The 14226-nt window shown below is 42.2% G+C and overlaps 1 protein-coding gene across 2 annotated transcripts in view; it reads left to right on the forward strand.

Annotated features, from left to right (window-relative positions):
• The window catches only part of LOC127975297 (potassium/sodium hyperpolarization-activated cyclic nucleotide-gated channel 3-like), a 17356-nt gene extending 6205 nt beyond the window's left edge, over positions 1-11151 (forward strand). For both annotated transcript variants that reach the window (XM_052579229.1, XM_052579231.1), the window contains exons 4-9: positions 475-636; positions 4625-4843; positions 5499-5645; positions 5875-6115; positions 6270-6434; positions 6671-11151. In XM_052579229.1, coding sequence (XP_052435189.1) covers positions 475-636; positions 4625-4843; positions 5499-5645; positions 5875-6115; positions 6270-6434; positions 6671-8742 — 3006 coding nt within the window. In that variant the 3' untranslated portion in view covers positions 8743-11151. The remainder of the gene's footprint in view (positions 1-474; positions 637-4624; positions 4844-5498; positions 5646-5874; positions 6116-6269; positions 6435-6670) is intronic.
• Positions 11152-14226: the final 3075 nt, after the last annotated feature.

The raw sequence follows: 14226 nt of genomic DNA on the forward strand, positions 1-14226 counted from the left end.
CTGGAAGTCAGAATAATAGATATCTAAAAAACATGCAGCATTGTTTATAAAGTGCTGATGTAATTTCAACTGAAATAGTAAGACAGGGCGGGGCATATCAAGCAGTCCCGCCCCTTTATTATATTCCCAATAGTGTTTTGTTTATATCAAAGCTTGGACCAGAACAGTTGAGCTTGGTAAAGTCGCATTTGACAGTGTTTGAAAACATGGAAGTGTTTGGTGGCTTCAAAATTGGATCACAAGGAATAAATGGTGCTAAGCTAAACGCTAGCATAGTGGTGCGATCGCTACAGTGATTGAGTGCATGCACTGAGACAGGAGAGGTACACATCAACTCGTCTAAGCTCAGGGAAGAACATAGTGAAATATGGAAAAACGGTAGCGTTTCCCTTTAATATTATACCAAAATAACCGAGACTGATTTTTGCTGTAATCAAGCAGATCAAGCAGATGATATGAGTGTGTTTGGCGCAGATCTTCCACATGACCTATGACCTGGCCAGTGCGATGGTGCGGATCGTCAATCTGATCGGGATGATGCTGCTGCTGTGTCACTGGGACGGATGTCTGCAGTTCCTGGTGCCGATGCTGCAGGACTTCCCCCCCGACTGCTGGGTCTCCATAAACAACATGGTGGTGAGCGCCTTTCTGACACATGATGACTGTTTCCAAACAGGTTTCACACACGCTCTGCCATTGGTCAGTCCGTCATATAGCCACGCCCCCAAACACAAACGTCAGACAGATCAGTGTGAAAGAGTCACGTGTGCTACTCAAACACTGTCATCACAGCAAGAACAGCGGATTTATGTGGTATTAGCATGTGTGTGTGTGTGTGTGTGTGTGTGTGTGTGTGTGTGCGAGAGAGAGAGAGAGACCTGTGGAGCAGCTTGACTTTTTTTTGATGCTCTTCTGTGTATTTAACATATTTGCATATCAAAGAGCAATTTGAAGTCAGCATGTTCAACTGCAAGATCAGCCGGATTCCTGCTGATGAGTGTGTGTGTGTGTGTGTGTGTGCGTGTGTGTGTGTGTGTGTGTGTGTGTGTGTGTGCGTGTGTGTGTGTGTGTGTGTGTGTGTGTCTGATTCACTCATAACGTTCCCTCAGAAGTCAGTGCTGAAAATCTCTAGAGGTTCATGAAGCTGCGTTCGTGTCTCATGTCAGAATTAGCATAATTATGAGACGATTAGGCAGAATTCAGTCTGAGCTCTTCATGTCCTTGGACTTGATTCGGAATTGGTTTCTATCACAACGCTCATAGTGCAGAGATGGATTCACATTGATTCTTCATCACTACAGTCTCATATGTTAAACTACTTCACACTATTGACTTGCCTTGTGGGAAAAAAAGGGATGTGACATACAGCCAAGTATATGGTGACCCATACTCTGAATTTGTGCTCTGCATTTAACCCATCCAAAGTGCACACACAGAACAGTGAACACACACACACACACACACACACACACACCCGGAGCAGTGGGCAGCCATTTATGCAGCGGTGCCCAGGGAGCAGTTGGGGGTTCGATGCCTTGCTCAAGGTCACCTCAGTCGTGGTATTGCCAGCCCGAGATTCAAACCCACAACCTTAGGGTTAGGAGTCAAACTCTCTAAGAAACGTTTGTTTTTGTGTAAAGTGTGTTCATCCCATAGGTGTAATGGTTTTTATTCTGTAGAAACTGTATATTCTATCTCCCTTCACCAACCCTACACCTAACCCTAACCCTCACAGGAAACTTTCTGCATTTTTACTTTCTCAAAAAAACTCATTCTGTATGATTTATAAGTGTTTTGAAAAATGGGGACATGGGTTATGTCCTCATAAGTCACCCTCTCCTTGTAATACCTGTGTCATACCCATGTCATTATACAGAGTTGTGTCCTGATATGTCACAAAAACAAGAGCTCTCACACACACACACAATCACACACACACACGCACACACACATACACACACACACACACACACACACACACACACATACACACACACACACACACACACACACACTCGCAGGTTGAATCGCTGACTCACTGCAACATGGTTTCCTCCTATTGTCGTGGTGACAGTTGCTAGGCAGCTGATGCCCATAGTTCCCCAGAGAGAACTGAGCTATATTTGTCTCCATCCTGTCAGTCTTGAGTACAAGGAGAGATAAACATAGCGTGCTCATTCACAAAACATACACATACTCGCTCACAAACAGAACATTGCATTAGCACACTGTGCATTAACGTCAGTCTCTCAGCACTGTGATTGTTTCAGAGGAATCAGATTGAAGGAGATTGATGATGCTGTGATCAATCACAACATCCAGCATGAGGCTTTTTGTGCTTCATTGCTGCTGTATTTGAACAGCGCTGTTAGAAATGAGTGTGAATCCGACTGAGATGAGACAGTGGCAGGAAAATGTGCTTGACAGTATGCAAGAATAATTGGGAGAAACCAAATCCATCCCACATAAACACTGTTTTGCTTTAAAGCATCTGAACCACAGATGAGATACTGGAAGCTTCAAGTTCACAATCTACAGACACACATGACAATTAAAGGCTACAGACTGAGAAAGAATCACTGCTGACAAACCCTAATCACTATCACTAAGAGTGGCAGTTTCTCCATTAGGGCGAGTGGGCGATGCACCACCAAAGGAAAGGGAGAGATTTTTTCCCCCTTTTACATTCAACCACATTTTTACACTAGCTTCCACTATTCTAGACTGTTTGTGTGCCTCTAAATAGTCCAATCAGCGTCGAGTCGTAACGCCCCTTTTTGGGTGATTTCTGTTCAACTGAGTATCGCCCGAATGCTCTCATAGACTTCCATTCAAAGATATTTTTTTTTAGATCTGGAGGCACTGCAATGCAATCTCCATGAGTTCCTGGAGGGCTCGTCCTAACATGCTTTCGTCATCATGCGTAACTTTAACTTGTGCAACGACTGGTGGGAACAGTGACATACAATAATATTTAACAACTATTTAGAATTTTAACAACAAGAAAAAATGAAAAACTACTTTAATATCTTTATCAAATGTGAAGAAAAAAACGGAGAGCTTTGTCAGCTGAACTTGATCGACATCAAGTAAAGTGAAGTAAAACGTTTTTTTTTTGTTTTGTTTTTTGGAAAAATCACATCCTGGCATCAGTCTTCATTGGATCTTGAATTGTGTTAACACGCATATAGAAACATAAGGAAAGCAAAAGATAGATTCCTAATGTCAGTTTTTATTAATACAAAAGTAGTTCAGTTTCCTTTACATCTTTAAATAGCCATTAATTTATCATTTGAATGGGTGACCTTTCGTCATTAATCGAACAAACATTTTTCCCACCTGAGAGAACAGGCAGGAGCTGCCACTGATCACTAACTTTACTAACTAACCCTAATCACTAACTATCACTGACTAACCCTAATCACATTCACTGACTAAACCTAATCACTTTCAATGACTAAACCTAATAGTTAACTATCAATAAATAACCCTAATCACTATCACTAACTATCACTGACTAACCCTAATCACATTCACTGACTAAACCTAATCACTATCACTATCGCTGACTAACCCTAATCACTATCCTTTACTAACCCTAATCACTCCCTATCACTGACTAAACCTAATCACTATCCTTTACTAACCCTAATCAATGACTACGTTTACAAGCTGTTAAAATTCGGGTTATGGTCGGGTTAAGGTCACTATTTGGGTTTCTGAAACATTCGGGATAACCCGTTTACATGCGTGAGCAGAGAGAGTTACTCCTGTATACATGGAATGTGTAATCAGTCGCTAATATCCCGATGTAAACATCGATGCACGGTTAGCGTCTGGACGTAAGACGCAATATGCGTCATTTCCGATTCTTCTTCCTGTATCCAAAGACTCAAAAGACCAAGATTCCTTGCGAATAGAACATGCGCAGAACACACATTTTGATGGGGAAATGCCGAAACGCGTTTACAAGACCAAATATTCGGGTTAGAAAAGGGGTACCCCAGGTATAATATCCCAGTTTTTAAAAACTGGATATGAGCATATCCGGGTTTTTGCCGGTGTTTACATGGCCTATAATCAACACTTTCTGTATTTACTTCTGCACATTTTTATTAATCAAAACCTTATCCCACCACTGACCTAGATCAGAGTCAGTGTGGACTTTTATTATTTATTGAAGGTTGATTACATTATAAATTCAGTATTTATTCTAACCTTTAACCTTTGGGAACTGTATATGTACATATAATGTTTGATTTAAATCTAATTTCTATACTTGATTTATTTATAAAAAAGAATTGCAATCTTGTCCTGAAGGGAATTTAATTATTGTTTGGAATCTTATTGAAACAGGTGCTTTACATAATAATAATGTTTATTTACTCATGTAAGTAGAAAAGAGTGGAAAATAAATAAAAAGAGATAAATAAAAAACAAAAAGGGTTGATCATATTTCCAGTGCCAGTACATGAAGGTGTATGGATCATCTTCATACAGGCATTTTTCTCCAAACCCTAAACTGACCCCAGTCACGTGTTTGTGGTCCGTCTGAGAACGCTGAAGCTCAAGCATGGTGGTGTGGATGTTGTCATTACGGTCCATTGTGTGATCTGTGTTTCAGAATGACACGTGGGGCATCCAATACACGTACGCACTGTTTAAGGCCATGAGCCACATGCTGTGCATCGGTTATGGTGCTCAGGCTCCAGAGGGAATGACGGACGTCTGGCTCACGATGCTCAGTATGATCGTGGGTGCGACCTGCTACGCCATGTTCATCGGCCACGCCACGGCCCTCATCCAGTCCCTGGACTCCTCACGCCGACAGTACCAGGAGAAGGTAAAGCTTTGGATGATCTCTGGTGTCTTAATGAATACATTGTCATTATGGGTGTGTTCACATTTGTCATGTTTGGTTCCATTAAGACAAACTTTGGTGTGATTGCTCTGTTAGTGTGGTTCAGTTCGGTTGATTAAGTGTGAACGCTGCCATCAGAACACGGGTGCGCACCAAAAAAGCGAACCAAGACCACTAAAAGATGGGTCTTGGTCCCATCCAAACTAACTCTTGTGCGGTTCAAATGAAATATGAAGGCAACATAGACCAAATACTTCCAAATGAACCAAAAACAGGATGTAATGACAAGATGCAACACTATGCGACATGATTTGACGACGGGGAAAGAGCGGTGTTTAAAGCGGAGTGGAGGTAAAGTGCCTTTTATGAGATCTTTGTGAGTTTGCGGGTGGTAAAAATAAAATCATATGTACAGTCCAGCAGACAGCATTAGATCATACACCGATCGCTCTCCATAGCACCGCTTTAAGTTGAACACACCTATTGTTTGGGGCGTTCGGTAATTAATTTTTTGGTCCTGACCACATGAACCAAGAGAACCGAACTATAAGTGTGAGCGCAACCTAAATCTATTCCATAACTCCCAATCGGTCTAATGTGTAGTTGCTCTGACTAACGGAGAGCATCTGATGTCCAGTATAAGCAGGTGGAGCAGTACATGTCTTTCCATAAGCTTCCAGCAGATGTCAGGCAGAAGATCCATGAGTATTATGAACATCGATACCAGGGCAAGATGTTTGACGAGGATAACATTCTGGGAGAGCTGAGCGAGCCCTTAAAGGAGGTTTGTACTGAACTCATGACTCCCTAAAGTTTACTATTTAGCTATTTTCATGCATTAGGGTTAAAAATCCGTTGTGTTTTCAGACACAAGCAGATATCGCAGGACTAATTTTGTTTATATTTGAAGCTTATAAAAACAGCATTATTGTGGTAGTAACTGTTTTTGTTGTTGCATTGTGCAAACTTTAACCAGCTAATTAATGTCTACTTGTGAACTGTGATCCTAACAGGAAATTGTTAGCTTCAACTGCCGAAGCTTGGTGGCTAACATGCCTCTCTTCGCTAACGCCGACCCAAACTTTGTAACGGCAGTGCTAACGAAGCTGAAGTTTGAGGTGTTCCAGCCCCATGACTTCATTATTCGTGAGGGAACTGTCGGTCGTAAAATGTATTTCATCCAGCATGGACGGGTCAGTGTACTAACTCGTGGCAACAAGGAGACCAAGCTCAGCGATGGGTCATACTTTGGAGGTGAGTTTATAGGCTGATTGTGAAGTGGCTGATGTCAGATATTTGTTATGAGCTCTTCTTAACCAGGTTTATTGCCTTGATCTGGTTGTATTATTATGTCAATTGTCTTAAAGAGTCCTTTCTAACCTTCTTGTGGTGTTTCTCCACCGCTCAGAGATCTGTCTGTTGACACGAGGCAGGAGGACAGCAAGTGTCCTAGCAGATACATACTGTCGACTTTACTCCCTCAGTGTGGACAGTTTCAATGAGGTTCTGGAAGAGCATCCCATGATGAGACGGGCCTTCGAGACGGTGGCAGCAGACAGACTCGATCGCATCGGTAAAATGGTCCTCCAATTTTATAGCTGATTATGTAGTTAAAAAAAGACAAACTGAAAACATCAGTCATCATTTACTCTCTTTTATGTCATTCTAAATACATATCCATGACATTTACAGTAAAAAGAATAGAAATGGGAACTGACAAACATGTAAAAACAACATATAATAAATCCATATATGACAAACACATTAATCATTTATCCTAACCATATTCTGAATTCCTTTTTCTGACAGGTAAGAAGAACTCAATTTTGTTGCGTAAGACCTCACAGGGAGGCTCTGTAGCAGGCAGCAGTTTGGGACGGGGTGGAGGGAGCCGCGGAGGAGGAGCAGGAGGTGCCAGTCTGGGTTCTTGTGACAGTGTCTTGATCCAGCAGATCGTGAAGCACGATAGCATGCCGACCATGCAGGACATCACTGCTGGCACCCGAGGCAGCACGGGAGGCACGGTCTCACCCCGACCTCATCCAGTGATCTGGGCACCGCTGGTCCACGCTCCCCTGCAGACGGCCGCTGCCACCACCAATGTGGCCATTGCTTTGATGCAGCAGCAGCAGCAGCAGCAACAGTTGCAGCAACAGTTACAACAGCAACACTCCCTTGGAGCTGCCATCTTCCTTCCCTCCGCTTTTTCAATCTCGCCATCACCCTCATCCTGCCCACTTTCTCCTCCCCGTCCACCTATATTACATCCTCGGCAGTCGCTCAGCTCCCTCATGAGCGTAATGGGTGGGATACCCCCACGAGGAGTCCCGCCTTCTGTAACTCCTACACCCTCGCCCTCCACTATTGGACCGACCATGGTGGGCATGGCTCCTTCAGGAGGTGGAGTTGCAAAAACTCCTCCTACTCCTGCCTCATCAGTGCCTACCCCGCTGCAGGCTGGAAGAGCACTTCATCACAGTCTCCGCCTCCACATGGAGCCCACAGCATCACCTGTCCATAAAGTCCCTCCTCCATCTTCAGCAGTGGCGGCGATGTCCGTCGAAGGGCGCAATGTTGGCTCTGCTCCGCAGGGGGCCAAAGAGGCTTTGCTGCGTCATGTTGGAGGAGGCAGCACCCAGGGCCTCCCCATGATTGGTCGGCTTACCCAGGAGGCCAGACTACTCTCCGCCTCCCAGCCGACTCTGCCCCACCGCAGCTGGGCGAGTGTGCAGCCTCACCCGCCTCTCCATCGTAAAGCATCTGGAGGAAACCTACTTCCGGCACCCTTCCTTTTGTCGTCAGGACTTGCTAGAGGAGGAAGCGCAGGTGTTTTAAGCTCAAACACGCCTGGTGCCACACAGGCATCGACACAAACACCCCTGCTATTAGCACACACACCTCCACTCACATCAGCTCCAGGATCAGCTCCGTCACCCCTTGTCCCCTTCTTGTTCTCCCCGAAGCAAAACCCTCTATGTTCCGCCAACCCTCCTTTATCTCTCACGGCCACATCTTGTGGTCTAGGGGTTCCTCAAACCCAACGTGCCAAATCAGGCAATATAATACCTACTCCTCCTTCAACCTCTCCCCCTCCTTACCTACGCCCTCCTTCTCCCTCTCAGTCCACCTCCACCTCTCCAACTTCATCTTCCGGCACCTCTTTGGCTCAGAATTCCCGTACCAGACCCTCTCAGACGCCTCCACCACCGTCCCCATTATCCTGCACCACCAACTCAACACCCAACATCACTCCTTCTCAGACCACCACCCCAACTCGAACCCCAACCCCTGTTCAAACCCCTGTTCAGACCCCCACCCAATCTAGAACACCAATGGCCATCCAAACCCAATCCCAAGGTCGTTGTCCAACTCCTGTCCAGATCGCAGCATCTGCACAAACTCCGGCCTCTGTTCATAGTCCGCTTCCTGCCCAGACACAAAGTAAACCTATGAGTTCCATCCTGAGCCAGAGCTCTGCTATCCAGATGCCAGCCACTGCCCAGGTCCTTGGTTCTCCTTCGACTTGTTCTGCAGTCTCCATTCAAACCCAAACCTCAACTACCATACAGACTCAGAGCTCTTCCTGGACCCCAGGCTCTCCCATCAATACCCCAGCCCAAAGTAGACCTTCAACCCCTGTTCTGACCCAATCGCAAACACAAGCCACACCTGCTAAAGCCCCTGCTGCCGCACCATCACCTTCTCCCTCATCAACTCCATCTCCAGCTGCTTCACAGCCACAGAAGCCTGCTGCTAGCCAGACTCAGCCCTTTAACATTCTGTCCACTCCAACCTTAAGTCCATCTCACATTCCTGCTTCCACTGCCTCGTCATCTACAGACCCCCAGTTTATCTCCACTTCAACAAAAGAGGCAAAGTAAGAGCAGGACTTGCCTCAGACGCAGAGATATTTAGATAAAAAGAGACAGAAATATCCTGCTAACATGTGAGGAGGATGCTGGATGCTGAACAGAGGATCATAGTTTATCCGTAGTGAGTTTAGGAGATGAGATATCACCAGTCAGCTGTATCAGTGAAGGCTCTGCAGATTCCATCAGCGTGTTGTCTAGATTTGAGCCTCCCTGTGGTGGTCTGTAGTCTTGACCATGGGAAGGTTTAACATCCCTGACTATACATCTAAACAAGGTAATAACAAAAGAGCAGAACATGATTGGCTCAAAAGTAGAACTAGAGTCTCTGCATTATCTGGGTCATCTGGGCATGTCAGGTAGACTGTTTTTGTAGTCCTGCTGAAAAGACCCGACTGAATTGCTGCGGTCTGTCTGGTGAACCAATGTATTCATGCTGATCACCAGCAAAACATGCAAGATACAGTGGATTCCAACCCTGCTTGTGGAGCCACAAACACTGCACATTCTGCATGTTTCACACCTGATTCAGGTCATCAGCTCTTTAGTAGAGACCCCAACACCTGAAATGGGTGTATCAGACAAAGTAGACATTGAAAATGTGCAGTGTTTGGGAACTTCTGGAAACAGGCATAGGTATCACTCTGCAAGAGAACCAGCATGATCTTTCTACAGAGGCCCAAACTGATACTTGAGCGTAAACACTGGTCTGTTCAATAGGGATCTGGTGAATGCTTTTACATTTTTAACAGAATTCTTTGCCAAAAATGTCTTAAACAAAGGTAACAACTGCAAATCTGCCACTACTTTAAGATGCATTTGCACAGCCTTGTTAAAAGTAAAAAAAAATCAGAACACCAGAACGTTTTTATAAGATCAAAACCATTCTAGACATATCTAGAAGAGAGAAGATTCGACAGAACGAATCTGTGTGGATTTAGTGTACACTGCCTGTAAACTATAAATGGTGCATTATACATAGTGTGTTAAGCAGAAAAATAATTTCTACATGAAAAACAGAAACTGCAATTTAAACCAGCTTTGTGTACTGTGTTTTGTAATTCTCTTTGTCAAACCGTTAGCCAGTGATGACCTGATCAGTATGCAGATCAAAAGAATTCAAATCTCACCGACTTGAGACGGAATTGAAAAATGAACAAAGGAGATATTTAGGGAATCAAATGATGAAGCAATGCTACAGGATTTCTTGTGTAAATTGATTTTGGCTTTATATTCACATAGGGAAATAACTTTTGTTGCTATGGTGAGTTTCCATGTGGTGCTTCCATTGATGCAGGAATATATGTGGATTCCCTAAAGGGACAAAGTGATGGAACAAATTGAGATTACATTTAATGTTATTTTACTGATGGCCAGGGTCAGCATGCTCAGAAACCTCACAACCAGAGTCTGCATAAACTGACTGATGTTAATATCTGAAAATATCACCCTTGATTTCCAGCTTCTCCCCTCTCTTCTCTTTAGTAATCACCAAAGTGTAACATTTGCCCATTATATAACTAATAATTAGCATCACACATGTGACTATACTTATTTAAATAACTGTAAAGAATATATATATATATATATATATATACATATATATATATATATATATATATATACAATTCTTTTGATAAAAAATAGAAGACCGTTAGTAGTTTGTCGTCTCAGGTGTTTGATGTTAGTTTTGGACAATGACTTAAACGTTCATATTCTCACTCTGCTGTAGCTGAACTAGTGTTTTGTTTTGAGTGTGTGTTGCACTAAACAGCGAGCGCACAGCAGTGCTTTAGTTTCTCCGTGAGCGTGTCTGCTTCTCTCTGTCCGTTAGTGTCACCACACACATCCGACGCTTCATGGTCTTTCATCTGGACCAGATCTGCTTTCATCTTTCTCTTGCTCTCGTACTGTAGCCGCTTCCCTTCAGTGACACACACACACACACACACACACACACACCCCCCTCTCAGTATGAAACTGTCATGTCGTGCCCAGTGCTGTTCCTTAGTGTTTTGTGCCGATGGTGAGATTATGACTAATTTCCCCTTCAATACCATGATGCCTAGATTGCACATTTAAGGACCAAATGTTTATTTTTATTTGTTCTCACAGCTTTAGCTTTTGAGAAAAAAGAAATAATAGTCTATGATGATAAATACAATGACATATAAAGGCCAGTTCACACTGCCCTGACAGACACTGACAAACACACACTGTAGCTGGGTTTGCTTGTTATCATTCTGTGTCTGTTGCTGTTGGTTGGTGCTTGTTTTTGCCGATTGAGTCTGTGTTTACTGGTCCCTGGGATGTGATGTACTCGGTCAGCTGCCGGTGTGGTGTGAACTGGCCTTAAACAAATAATGAAGAACATGTGAAAAATGATTTTTGCCAAATCAGAATAAAGTGAATTTAGAATCAGTTTTCTGTATCGGTTTGTTAATACACACACACACACACACACACATTCACAGATATTCCTATCATGTTGATTTTTATACTGTACAAACTGAATTCTTTTACCCTAAACCTACACCTACACAAGCATTTCTAGATTCTCAAACTTCTTCATTCTGTGATTTATAATGGACCATTTTTAACATACGGGATCAGCTGCTGGTGTTTCTCTGTGTGTGTGTGTGTGTGTGTGTGTGAGTGAGTGAGGGTGTTTGTCTGTGTGTGTGTGTGTGTGTGGTGCGTAGCTGCATCTGGTCAGGGGCTGGTTGTCTCTCGTCAGTGTAATGAAGCTGTTCTCTGATGATCAGATCCAGTGTTTATTCACAGAACGCAGCACAGCAGATGTGTGAGAGGAGCAGGAGACTCTTCTAGTGTGTTCACGTGTCAGATATTGTGTTCCACAGAAGAAAGGAAGTCATGGAGGTGACTAAATGAGGACAGAATGATCATTTTTGGATGAACTCACATGGAAAGAACCTATATGAGGATATATGCACATATATGTACATATAAAATAGGAAACTGGCCAATTTTATATGTCACATATATTAAAAACCTATATCAAAAAAAAAAAAAAAAATGTAATCATATATGTTGATATAGGTTCTTTCCATGTGGGAACTGTCACTTTAACCCTTTAGCTGCCCCACCAAGAAAAAGTCATTTGAATTTTTTTTTTGTTTGCATTTCTTGTCTGCTTATGATGCTAATGTATTTTTTTTTTATATATATTTTTTTTAATATGGGCTTCTACCAAATGGTTGATATGTCACTTTATGGGAAAAATACCGTAATTCATACACATACTATAAAGATCAGAAAATATGAACTACAATACTAAGTTATAAAAAACAAATCAAAATAAAATAGTTTTGTATATTGACTCTTCTTTATTGAAGTATGCTATAAAATATTTCAGGTTTTCATTTTAACACAGGAAATTATACATTTTCTTGTTTTTGAACAATAAACAAAAATAAATAACAGAAATAACTAAAAGTAACAAAACCGAAGGCATTACATTCTTTCAGCATTCAAAAAAATAAAATAAATAAAAATAGCAAAAGAAAGTAATATAATGGCATTTTCATCATCCAGGAACAGAACTGTCTCCAGCTACCTCTGCTCGGACGGGGTGATAATCCGGATCCTTCTGTGTCAGGGATCCTCAAATCTGAACCTCGAGATCCTCTTTCCAGCAGAGTTTAGAGCTAACCCTTGTCAAACACACCTGAGCATGCTAATCAATGCCAGTCAGTGTATTCGGGATCATTAGAGAATCACAGGCAGGTGACTGTGATCAGGGTTGGAGCTAAACTCTGCAGGACGGGGCTCTGTGTCAGTGGTTCTCAAACCTCCCCATGAAGAACCCCAGCACTAAACGTGTTGTGTGTCTCCCTGTATCTGACACACACCCCCTTCAGGTGCTGCAGTCTCCAGTAATGAGCTGATGAGATTACTCAGGTGTGATAGATGAGGGAGACGTGCTAAATGTGCAGGCTGGGGAACTCCAGGACAGATTCGAGCACTTGATCAACATCTCTGAGATCAGCATCAGAGTGCATGGCCCTGAAGATCTTCCACCATAGACACTGGTGAAATCCATCTAACTGGAAAAAAAAGAAAGATTTTTTCATTTTTAAACATCTCTTACATTTTTTGTAATGTTAGTACATCAGCATGTGTCATTTAATTAGTAATTGCCTCTGATAATTATGATTTCCACACATTAATTCTATAAATTCATTATATTTGCTTCAAAAAATATCCAAAAGTGTCAAAACCCCCCACGCATTTAAAGAATTATCTCAGTATTTTAATGGAGAAATAACAAGAGCCGTGTCATACTCAAAGCTATGAATAATCAGAAGTTTATATTTCTCAGCAGCTGTACATCCTGAATGCAGATATACATGATCTGAAAACATTAGCATAGCTTTTTTACATTTAATATAAAGTGACAAATCAACCGTTTGGTTGAGCATGTTTATGAAAAATTATTAAAATCATACTAAAGGTTTTTCATGGCACCAAGTAACATCATTTTGTACGGTTAGGCTCTTACAGTGTAATATGTTAAAAAAACATGCTTACCTTGCAAAAGTTCACCGAGAAGGGCTGAGATGGAAGGAGTGATTTCTCTGGGTCTGACACCTAGTGGATGTTTTGGGCATAACACACATCCACCAGATGTTAGAGATGCCTCAGTCAGTTTGAGTTAAGTTAGGTACTCCTCATAATAAAGTATAGTGTCTCTGAATGTGCATGGCATGACTGATATCTCACTCTCTTCACACAGGAAACTGAAGCTCATGCGCTATGCATTGTGGGATTCAGGATAGTGTTCTCTGGTGCAACAGAAACTGTATGCTTTAAGAATATCTACCTAATTTCTCTTGGTGCTGTTAGATAAGACCTTAATCCAGATAGATTGGATAAATGTGTAAATGTAAATATTACAGACAGTCAGTCTTACTAAAAATATGTAATTTCGAATAAGGATAATATTGTCAAATTAAATTATAAAAAGAAAAATAATAACTCTTAAAAAATGCATTTGTTTGAATGTGTTTACAAACGATTGAAATGTTAAGTTAAACTCGCAGGGGGACTAGAAGTTAATATTTCAGCTCAATAATGTCCAGTAGATGGAGCCCAAGGCACATTACTGACAGCATCACGCGCACCTGCAGAGATATTAGGGGTTTTTAGATTGCTAAACGACAGTCAAAAAACCCTAACTACAGTCTGCACAGCAGCAGTTCATGTGGACCATACTCTAGTTCGTCTAGTATCACAGTTTTCAAAAGTCTACACACTTATCCCACGACTTTAACCACAACCTGCACATCACTGGATTTACAGCACTTTGTTCAAATGCTAACACACTGCTGTCGAAACTGTGAAGCACACATTCAAAACAGAAGAGATTTCAGCCTTGTGCCTTTCAAACACTGCTGATTGTAATTTCAGCTGAAAGGCTAAGCAGGTGTCTTGTTTTAGACTTGTTAGTGAACACACACACACACACACACACAC

Source organism: Carassius gibelio, chromosome B16 (genome assembly GCF_023724105.1).
Source record: "Carassius gibelio isolate Cgi1373 ecotype wild population from Czech Republic chromosome B16, carGib1.2-hapl.c, whole genome shotgun sequence".
Lineage (NCBI taxonomy): Eukaryota > Metazoa > Chordata > Actinopteri > Cypriniformes > Cyprinidae > Carassius > Carassius gibelio.